At 41.8% G+C, this 11,373-nt stretch overlaps 1 protein-coding gene across 3 annotated transcripts; it reads right to left on the minus strand.

Annotated features, from left to right (window-relative positions):
- Window positions 1-2,711: 2,711 nt before the first annotated feature.
- On the minus strand, window positions 2,712-9,480 carry TED3 (Pex2/Pex12 N-terminal domain-containing protein / zinc finger (C3HC4-type RING finger) family protein). Of its 3 annotated transcripts, none has more exons than XM_078575703.1 (8): window positions 9,197-9,480; window positions 8,851-8,909; window positions 8,616-8,763; window positions 3,923-4,059; window positions 3,748-3,848; window positions 3,482-3,599; window positions 3,101-3,267; window positions 2,712-2,982 (listed from the first exon to the last, which is right to left on the minus strand). In XM_078575703.1, the coding sequence occupies exons 1-8, from the start codon at window positions 9,252-9,254 to the stop codon at window positions 2,874-2,876; spliced, it is 897 nt and encodes a 298-aa protein (XP_078431829.1). In that variant the 5' UTR covers window positions 9,255-9,480; the 3' UTR covers window positions 2,712-2,873. The 3 variants fall into 3 exon arrangements, with proteins under 3 accessions (XP_078431829.1, XP_078431830.1, XP_078431827.1); XM_078575704.1 differs by having other exon boundaries at window positions 8,851-9,026; XM_078575701.1 differs by having other exon boundaries at window positions 8,851-8,964; window positions 9,197-9,479.
- Between the last annotated feature and the right edge of the window lie 1,893 nt (window positions 9,481-11,373).

The following is an 11,373-nucleotide window of genomic DNA, read 5'->3' on the forward strand; positions in this document are numbered from 1 at the left end:
CGAGCTCGTAGCTTATCTACTTCAACATTGTCAACTCGTCTTGGGTTTCTTCTTTCTCTTTCTCCATACTTCCCTATCCATAACTTACCTAACCACTTATCCCCGCCATTCCCCATCATTGAACACTTTCCTTCAAATTAACCCACCATCTTCACCTAGTTCAACCATCCTTCTTCTTCATTTCACCAATTCCCACACCGTGTCCCATCCAACTCCTCCAATCTCACACTTCACCTCCACTCCTTGCATCTTACCCATTAACCTTCTCCTGTGCCGATCAATTCACACATTTCTTTTTTATCCGTATTTCCACACCTTTCCTTCTCTCTGTTTGCATCACTCGTGGAGCTGTAGTTCAACGTAACTCAAGGCCATTCAACATCAAGATACTCAAGCTATTGGCTCCCATCTCTCAGGTACCTTGAGACACCTTAACTTTTGAGATATATATGGTTCATGATAATTATTACTTTGCTCAAGTGAGAGTTGCTAGAATTTCCTTGTTACGCTTTAGACGACCATTTCAAATACTATATTCCCATTAGTTATCACGTTGTTGTATTACCAAAGTGCCTTGTAGAGGCCCCGCTCCATTTACGTGATCCCTTACTATAGGATTATACCGACTTCAGATCACCCTCAAGGAATCATAATTACCAACATATTTGTGTTATTTTACTAAATTCATGAATCCACTTTCGTGTCCCGCATCACGTAAATCCATAAATTCAGATCACCCCATCACGTCGGGTTGGCGGCCGTCGGATCGGCGGTCATCGAGGTGGTGACTGTCGGGGTCGCGGTCGGCGAGTCGATGGCCGCTAGGGCCGCGACCTGCGGGTCGGAGGCCGTCGGGGCCGCGGCCGGAGGGTAGATGGCCTTTGGGGCTGTCCGGACCGTGGCCGGAGGGTCGTCAGCCTTTGGGGCCGTCGGGACCGCAGCCGGAGGATTGACGGCCGTCAGGACCACAGCCGGTGGGTCGGCGGTTGTCGGGGCCTCGGCTGGCGGGTTGACGGCCTTCGAGGCCACTACCGACGGGTCGACGGCCTTCGGTACTGCGGCCAGCGGTTTGTCAGATGTCGGGGCCGCGGCCGGTGGAGCTAGGGCAGCGGCCGTCACTTTGGCAGCCGTTAGGGCCCGGGCGACAACGATCTCTATCGGGGGACAATCGTCAGGGTCGTCGCTGCCAGGGCAACGGCCGTCGAGGCTAGGGCAGTGGCCGTCGCGGCGGCGGGCTTTGAGGCCGCGGTCATGGGGGCTGCCACCGGTGGCGCTGTGGCTGTCGAGACTGCGGCCGCCGAGGCCGTGGCTGCGGAGGCTCCCACCGTTGGAGCCATCCACGCCGCGGCCGTCGAGGCGGCTCTCCTTGACAGCAGCCTCTACAGGGATGCGAAAGTCTGCGCGGATTGCTGTTGGTGCACCGTCGTGAGCAATTGAATCTCCGCGATGAGCGGCGCAATTTGGCGTTTGATAGCAGTGGCGATGGCCTTTGCCTGCGCATCCATGGAGTCCCGTGAGGTGGTGTCCATGGAGGTGGCAACGGAAGGAGCGGGTTGGCTTTGATACCAAATGATAAGAACCTTGATCTAGGTTCGTATCGGGAGGAGGTTGAAGGACGAGGTAAGGTAGAAGTTCCTGGGATAGAGAAGAGAAACGGGAATGGTCGGGGAAAGGCCGAGCAGAGGGGGTAGGGATCGGCCGAGGACGAGCCGCCTGAAGATGCGGTGAGGAGAGGGGAGACAAGCGACTTCTTCTTTCTTCTTGGCTACCCTCCTAAAGAGAGGGTATCCCTATTTAAAGGGAAATATATAATAACAAATGTCTAAAATGTCCTTGTGGGCTAAATGATGAAACTACCCCTAGATAGGTCTAGGATCCTATCGAGGATCCTATCAGATACGCGGCAGATTAATTATTTTTTTAATAAACCTTCGATGATGCATGTTTATCTATCTTTTGCAGAAGCTTCCAAATAATGCATCAGATGGTATGCCAATCTGGCAGCTGGGCCACCATATCTAGTGATGACAGTGTATTATATCATATCATATCTGGGTGTCAGTCTTTTATGCCATCTCATTTGTTTTAGCTCTCAAGCTCCCATTCTTGCCCTCTATATTTCCATCTCCCTCTCTACTGCTTTCTCTCTTATGGACTTGTGGTTATACGTCTTGCTTAATCTGTCTCTCTGTTTTATATTTCATTTTCCTACTAAACAATCGCTTTCCTTTTTCATCCAACCAATAAAATGCTGCTAATTTTTTGTTGTACCCTGGATAAGATTACTGTATCTCTGTTTTTATATTTTGTTTTCCCAATAAAAAATCGTTATTTCCTTATTCATCAAATTTGTGAAATAACACTAATTTTGCGTTACTGTAGCTCTGTTTTCATATTTCATTTTCCCAAGAAAAAAATGTTATTTCCTTTTTCATCCAATTAATGAAATAATGTTAATCCTGCGTTGTACCCAGGATAAGGTTACTGTAGCTCTGTTTTTACATTTCGTTTTCCCAATAAAAAAATGTTATTTTCTTTTTCATCAAGTCAGCGAAATAATGCTACTTTTGCGTTGTACCCAGGATAAGGTTACTGTACCTCTGTTTTTATATTTCATTCTCCCAATAAAAAAATGTTGTCTCCTTTTTCATCCAATCAATGAAATAATGCTAATTTTGCATCGTACCCAGGATAAGGTTACTGGAGCTGTAAGAGAGGGTAACAAGATTTTTTATGGTAACGTAATGATTACAAGTGGGGAAAGAAACTACAAAGAAAATTTGTTTCCTTTTTCGAAATAGAGTATTTGTTATTTCCTTTTTCATCCAATCAATGTACTGAATCTATGCAGATGTGGTTCGTTCATGCTTTCCTCAGTTTGAACCAAAGTCGCGTCGCATAGCACGAACAATTTCATTGCACCGAGGGCATCTGAAATGAGAATTGGCTGAGCATCTGGTTCTCAAGCAGTAGTAACAGAACCTGACAAAAACAACAAAACCCTTCTAAAAAGACATCCCACCAAATAAGTTTTCACTGGATAATAGGATTCAACACGAGAAATACAACATATGAAAATACAGAGAGGGACAGTAGATACCTATGCTCACATGGAAGGGCCACAAACGGGACGGTAGGATTTAACTGGCATATGGGGCATGCAATGTCATCACCAGATGAACTTGATGATTTGTCCTTAGCAAACGGAAGAAGCAACCTCTTGACCGAAGAGGAGTTGAGAAGGGGAAGCAACAAGAGCAGCATTTCCTGAAATTTTGTTCAAACATTGCTACGGTAAGTCTTTGGGTAATCCTCCATTTAACGTGTCCATGTATTACAACAGGTGATTTTCATACGAGTACTGACATACAGTATATGCACCAATGCCATGTTATGAGAAACCTCTGGCAGGAGTTTTGGATACTGATCAAGTTTGAAAAGTATTTCAGGAAATTCATTTGAACAATTTAGAAAGAAATACCGAGAATTCGTTCCAAACTAGTTGGCGATTCATGTACTCAAAGCTAACGGCTCGGTTCATATGGGGGCTTCCATACACCAGACGTGCCCTAAGAACTCTTTCTATGATGCTCCGATACCTGCATCGGAAAAAAAGGAAAGTTTAGCCTCAAAGACATTATGTGAGCTCAGCAAATAACCATCCCGCAAAACGAAAACCGAAGAACACAGAACCAAGAGAAAGAAATTCACGAAATAGAAAACATGTTTGTTCATTTGCTCCCTTACCTTCCAGTGAAGAGGAATACCAAAAGGTTCACTAAGGCAGCTGCTCGGTAGAACCCTTCAACACGTTGCGTTAGAAGCCAAACCCGTCTTGCAGTGGATCTCTAAAGAAACATACTATATTCACCACCAGTATCATGTGGAGCTATCCACTAAGGAATTAATCATCAGAGTTTACCTGATCAAATTCGCCCCATCTCCGGAAAGCTGAAAATGACTGTAGCCGGGCCCATATGTATTGACCACCAACTGTTGCAAGGCAATACCAAATCTTCTGAGAACGAGAAAGCCCCTGTCCTTCGAGTCCCGTTCTTACTGAAAGCGGAAATTAAAAGGTTTTTGTAACAACATAATGAGTGATTAGGATACTTGCATCAAAGAAAGTACTGATAAATATGGCAAGTCGATGTGATGTGTATAAGATTCAAACTCGGAGCTGTTTACTCAGCCAGGATTTAATGTTATACATAATGTGGTTGAATAATTATGTATTTCAACCTGGCAGCATGTCACATGCAGTAACAGACTGTTATAACACTTAGAGACCGGGGGAGATGGATAATAAAAGTGGATTAAATAAAATTTCAGTTAGAAATATTCCCGAAACATTTCTGATTTCCTCTACCCTCCATATCTACGCAGAAGCCCTTCATTGCCTTACCAATCCATGTACCAAACCAACTGAAACATAGCAAGTTCGCAAGGGCTCCTCTCGCAAGAAAAGATCAAAGTCCCATTATTAAATAGAGATACCTAGTTGGCCCTATCATGTATACATCACCTGACAGAATTATTTAAATCTGGTAACCTTGGAGCACAAATGCAAAGGAGGTTAATTTATTATGAGAAGGCAGAAGAAAAGTCTTCATGGGACCAGTATACCGAAGCCTTCAGTAGCCAATCAGACAGTTGTAAAAGAGTGGTATTTGGGGAAGTGCAAAACTCTCGCATAAAATTTTCTATCCTCATTCCCTACTTGCAACTTTTTCAGAAAATTTAGCATCTCCTCCATCTTGACCTACTTGTTAAATCATCTTGAAACAGTGGCAACATATCAGAGACCAAATATCAAAAAACTAGAAAGGAAGGCTATTTTGGTCCACAAGAAATCCCACATCCTATAGTCCATTGCCACTGTTGTCCAATAATGGTCTTTGATCGTTTCACGCGTACGGTATTTTTTCTTCAAAATGTAGTTGCCGTCCCATCAGGAGGTCAGCCACTGAGTAACAATGAAGTGAGTCACAGTTCTCGCCTCTCCTCTCCTTGCTGTCTAAGTCCCATCTCTGCCACTGCGATCCATAAAGATTGTCTCTACTTCACTGCATCTCCAGGCAGTTCATCTAGGGCTGATCTGTCTCCTTTTTTAGCGTCTCTTCCCTTCACAATACAAACCTAAATAAAGGCTCATATCAATAGGTATCAGAGCATTCGTTTATTTTGACTGAAACATTCAATACAAGGAAAGAATATGAGGATCTTATGATCAGGAAACTCCCTGAGTGCAGAAACAAGGGCCCTCTGAATGTTAAATAATGTCAAATCTGGTAGAATGAACAAGAAGAGCAGGAAACAAACAATTTCTTAGACTCTTGGTCTCATATATTGCATCCAAAACCTTGTTGCAGAGCTAGCTCAGCTTTTTAATTGCGGCACCCCCCTCCAAACCCCAGTGCATTCTCACTTAAACTTAGTAATCACCTGATTAATAATTAATCGCATCATGGGTTTTGAGGAATCTTGCTAGTGGTGGATTTTGAGTGAGATCGGAAAACGGTGTGCTGAGGGGATTGGTTAGGCGCCCCTTGTTTATCTTGCTGCGGAAAAGTTGCATCTCGTCGGCAACATTATATGCCTTGTGGAGATGCTTGTGTATCCCAGCCCAGATGGTTGTATTTTATGAAGAAATCTCTCTGTTTTGAGGGAGGGTTGAAGCATCTAATAAAAATTAATGAGTAGGCCCAATCTACTTAAACTTGAATGTCAAGTTTCAGTGTGTCAAGGTTTGTGCATGTCAGAAGATCTTATGAGACACGAGGTAAGTGTGCCCCTAGACGTTTGAATTCTGCTCAGAGTTCCATGTTGGAATGCTCTTGCTGCAGATTGATAATGCTTACAAAGACAACTTCAGAAGAGAATCCAAGGCATTGCTCCATTCTTAGTAAGATCACATCAGTCTCAGAAGGGAATTGATCTGAAATAAAGAGATATCAATGTAGATACATCAATAACTGCTCTTACTCCACTGCTCTTATGTTGAGTATTTACTCCTGAGACTATTGACAATTATCCTAGGCACAAACCTTCTAAGGCAATCGAAGTCTCAAACCAATGGGCCCAGATCAGTGTTGGTTGTGGGGTGGACGCGCAAAAAAGGTTGCCTCTGGGCATACTAGTTCTTGGGCCAGTTGCTTAAGGAATTCCATTGGGTGTTATTGTTTCTAGATGTTTCCGTTGTCCATTTGCCAGCTAAGGACCATCCACGGATGCCCTGCACTGGCTCTAGTATTTGGTCGGGTCCTCTGGAGCGGAAGCTCCCAGAGTACTGATATAACAGAAGCAGGCCAATAAACAGTGGAAAAAAAATATTACTGATATCAGTAACGAGGGGGTGACTCAAGAATGGCTGAGGAGCTGCTTCAGTATTCCAGAGAAATATATGATACTTCACAATTGAAGCACAGCCCTTTGACACTGTGTTGGAGCTGCTTCAGTTACCCTTTTTTTTTTTTGAAACAGCTGTTTCAGTTAAAACGGTGTGCCTCTTAGGCCAAATCCAAGCTGTCCCCCAGCGCTCTCTATGACCTGCTTCCCTTGTATACCAAATGTTCAGTGGATTTACGGGGTGTCTCTCAGGATGCTTCTTTATGTTACTAACTATTGAATAGGGGTGGATGGCCTTTTGCAACTTAAATGAAGTTCGAAACATGTTAGACCATCGGGTGCATCAGTGTCATAAAATGGATAAGTTGCAGAGAATAGCTGAATATCCGTATGTACGTGTAATCACAATCAAGAATTTGAAGACCGATAAAATGGGAATGAAATCAAGAATGGCAGAAGAGGATATAGCTGATGAAAGTAACAAACAGAAGAGATGAGTAGAAAAGCTTTGGATTGAATGTTTCTCTTCCGAACAACATAACAATCACCCAGCACTCCAAAATTCAACCCCTCTTGTGATTTCCTTACACTAGCTTTCATGAAAACGGTTCCTCCTTTCACAATCCTTGGTCACCGTTACTTATAAAAGGCTCCACACATGCCAAGTCAATGGGTACATGCTTCCCTCTTCACTACGTCCGGTGAGATACCTGTAACTATACCTCTTCTCAGCTTTCCTCCTCTCAGTTGACACTATCATAGAATTTATCAAAGTCCCACTGAAATATTTCTAGCCTCTATCTTGCGCAAAAAATTCATAGTATTCCACATGTCATAAGACGGTCACAACTAACAAATTTTATCTCTGTTTCCTAGTCTTAGCCCCTTCATGAGTATTAAAGTTGATATCTTCAGGAATATCTTTGAAAGAAGCACCTTTTCAAATTATCTCTTGTATTCAAATCCTCTGTTAGGGGTCACTGATTCAATATGATCCATGGAGCAATTGATCGGATCAGCCCTCTGATCAAGTGACTAAGTACTTTGATTGGGACCTCCTTAATCACCAGTTTCGGGTGGCACTCGTTATTTAAACAATTATCCACATTGGGTCGAAGAAGTGACCAGATCCAATTGACAAATTGACTAATAGATTGGCCCTAAAAGATTGATTGAGATATTTAATCAAGGTTCAATTGGAGCTGTCAGGCTTGATCAAATGGATTGATACTACCCACCTGAGTCATAAAAAAATCTATAAAATATGAATATAAACTTGTCTCTTTCCTCTCCGGCTGCTCATGGGCCCTCTCTGTTCTATGGCATGACACTACCCTATGCCAGAGATTCTGCTGGCAGCTGGTCTACGGCTACTGCACAGCAGCAGTGTAGAGCCTTGTGGTAACAGTGTAGAACTCCATTACAATGGTGCACTGGTGGCTTCCGAACATAAACTCTACAGCAGTGATTCCACAGCAGCAGAGTGGGAGGGGCATGCTCACTAGCCTCGGCACCATTGGAGAAGATGGAGCTCTGAATCAATTCTTACTAGCCAGGTGGCAGCCTTTGATTAGGCACATGATATGTACCATGGCCAAGGAAATCATCTCTCCTGTGATCTATCTCTCTTTCCTCTTGATATTTAAGACGAACAGCAGTAGGATGTCCCCCCACGTTTGAAGTACCTCTTAGGGAAGTTTGCCGACGATTCTTATTACCTTCTCTATTCTTCTTGAATAAGACTTTTGGCCCTCCCTCTTCTTCCGACTGTGGGCCAGTTTATTAGGAATGTCCTTTGGACTGTTGGCACAGGAATGAAAGATTGAACAAACTAAATTATACTGAATCCACGTCCCTGTATAAGTCATGATTCAGAAAGAGGGTACGCTGAGATTTTTATCATGTTCATAAAATGGGTGAAGCTCAGGGAAACCCAGATTTGTTCTCCAAAGACACTGAAGAATCAACACATACAGTTTTTTGACGTTGACAAGGCCATTAAGAACTAAAAAGAGATACATAATGGATAGCAATAACGTATTTGAAAGAACAGTTAATAAAATCTTTGAGTTTGGCCCTCAAAGTTGCACCAACTTCAGTGTCCAAATATGTATACGCCTTTGAGTAAACAAGATGAATCCAACCGTAATATCTAGAGCAAATCCACGAACCAGTGAAAAACGTACAGTAAAATTTTGACCATGACTAAATGTATAAAACATTCAATTGCCATAAGGAAGAATTTGACAAGAAAGAAGGTCACTAACCTTCAGTGGGAACAAAACGCTCATCTCTGTACCTGAGATTCATCAGACCGTTCCCTGGAGTTGGCTTATCCACCCAAATTGAGAACCTCCAGATGAGGAACTCAAGAAAAGCGTCAAGTTCTGGCTCGTATTGAAACAAGAATCCTGGCTAATCCAATTGAAATAGATGAACAGGTAAACTAAAAACATCAAGAACATTCAGAAAAACTCAAAAGTGGAATTTGAAGTTAGGCACCTTCATCAACGAGAAGACCTTAACTAACTGTTCTTTCAGCATCCCCGACATCTCTACATCTAATCTTGCGGCATCGAATTGGTTAACTCTAGATATCATGACTGGCGCTGGCACCTTTCAACATAATTTAAGACTTGAATTCCAAAAAAAAAGCAGTAACAGCAAGGCCCCAGAATCTGGATGAAATTTTGTAATAAACAAGATGAAATCGGGAGAAACCCAGTTCGAGGACATCATGTATTGTGAAATTCGTAAACCAAGAGACACTGTGACGAGATGGAGAAGTCATGGTATCGTTTGGAATCCTCACAACGAGAACAATTCGAACCCAGAGCAGGAAAAAAACCTGAATGGAGCCGTCGGAATACTCTCGTCCGGGAACATTCCGATAAGATTGAATCCATGCGTCTTGAGGCGGAGGATCCATATGCAGATATGATCGACCCCGCGATTAAAACTAGCAAAATTTTTCTACAGTTGCATCGCTAATTATCCCGCAAGCTACGAACAGACTGACGAGCATCTGCAGGAGAGATTAAGCTACGTCTGGAAGGCCATAGCTAGGGATTCGCGCCTCCATCGACGGAACGCGAGGATGGCGTACGAAAAATAAAAAAAAGGTAACTACTTTATGGGAAAAAAAGCTCTCTTTAACTACTTTATGGGTAAAAAAAACCCATTTTCGGAGTCACATTAGTAACATGGCCCAAGAAGGAGGTTCTTCTAGATCCTCAGACAGGATTTTCTCTACCATGATCTTCTAACAAATTCATACCTGACAGAAGCCTCTAACAGATTCTTCTTTTGCCAGGCTCTCTGCTCTAACTAGCTGCATATCTTATGTTTTGTCCCATCAGGATCTTCTTGAGCCACACAAATATCTCCTTACAACTTCTACAGGCCCCATAATCTACATGACGCCTGCTTATCCTCTGTTTTAGTGTTTTCATTTTTTATTGTTTATAAAAAAATGAACTTCATCTAAAAAGAAATAAATGATTTTGACCCTCAACAACAAGGATTTTTTTTCATTTCAATGATAATAAACACCTAAAATACATGAAATTACTATGAAAATTAGTATGCCATTTGTATTTATCACCTATAAGGTCACAATTACCTCTTGATAATCTCTCACTTGTTAGGTAAAGCTTTGTAAAGCGATGTGTCATTGGGCTTTGTCCGTGTGCAAGAGCTTAACAAAAAACTTGAATTTTTGTTACCCTTTTCATAAAATCTGAAAATATGAGACATTGGGGTATGTTGTATCTAATGGACTCTGTCATTTGTCACGGCTTTTGGCACGTTCTTGAGACATGATGAGAGACAAGTTAGAATGTTTAAGAAGTAACATATATCCTAGAGGGTGATGACATGATGGAAGATGTGATGAATATTATGTGATCGTCAAGTCAATCATACCGCCATGTTTATTTAAGTTCATTGAATAAAATACTTACCTTCATTATTATTCCGGTGTGATGTTTATAATGAAGTTCATGAATATGTGTAATGACATAGTGAATTATGATGAGATCATAGTACAAAGATTATTAGTCTTTAAGCATGTATTCTAATTATTCCTATTCGATGGATAGTGATCTTCTGACTACTAGTGTGGCGACACTAAGGACATATATTGGGTGCTCTTTTGGAGAAACAGTTCATTGAATTGATCCATATGAATCCTTGAATGGTATTCTACCTAAACGTCAATCAGGTTTATTCAAGTCATGGTTGTATAAGTGATTCACTGACCTGAGACATCAAGGACATCTCGTGAGTGGACGACTACATTTTGACTATGACTTATGAGCCTCTAATCAAGGAATTCAATCGAGTCATAGTTCGGATGTAGTATGAAGCTCATGAAGATGATTGAGAGGTCAATACGGGATCATCCACTCTCAGTATAAGAGGAGATCGACTTAAGGAAGACAATGTCGAAAATCCCTGGCCAGGGTAGTGAGGATATTGGAGGAGTTCTCTAATGATCCCCATTACACATTAGTACTAATTGAATGACAGCTTAGCGTTTGACGATAAACCATACCCTAAGTCGTTCAAGAGTCTCGCACAGATGATGGATTATTCATATACAATAACCGATGACGGTAAAGGTTCCATGAGAGAGTTCGAGACATCAAGGACATCTTCTAGAGTACGAGCTGTAGCTTGGCACCCCACCAGCTGGAAACTTAACCTATCGATTGGGTTAAATTGATCCTTAGTTAATTAATCTATATGCTAATATAGTTAATTAATAAGGTTGGCCAATAATTATTATTGGGCCATAATAATCTCGATTTTAGGGGCTTAAATTTATCGTTGGTAATTGTGATTATTCAATAAAAATATAATTAAGAATACTTAGTTAGTGACGAGTACAGATCGTCTCCATAGGGAACAATGATTAAAGAATTAATTTCTTATGCTAGTGATAATAAACAAGAGGATAGATGAAGACAAGATTCGAGGATATGAGCTAGTGATATCTTTTAAAAAATGTGTAAGTTATATGTT

Source organism: Wolffia australiana, chromosome 5 (genome assembly GCF_029677425.1).
Source record: "Wolffia australiana isolate 7733 chromosome 5, ASM2967742v1".
NCBI lineage: Eukaryota > Viridiplantae > Streptophyta > Magnoliopsida > Alismatales > Araceae > Wolffia > Wolffia australiana.

What these genes read in the sequence shown, in the direction of transcription:
- TED3 (XM_078575701.1), bottom strand. Translation starts at nt 9,277, where the DNA reads ATGGATCCTCCGCCTCAAGACGCATGGATTCAATCTTATCGGAATGTT. An exon ending in GCGTTTTGTTCCCACTGAAG is followed by an intron (nt 4,060 to 8,615) that starts GTTAGTGACCTT and finishes TTCCGCTTTCAG; the next exon opens with TAAGAACGGGACTCGAAGGA. An exon ending in GTATTCCTCTTCACTGGAAG is followed by an intron (nt 3,600 to 3,747) that starts GTAAGGGAGCAA and finishes TTTCCGATGCAG; the next exon opens with GTATCGGAGCATCATAGAAA.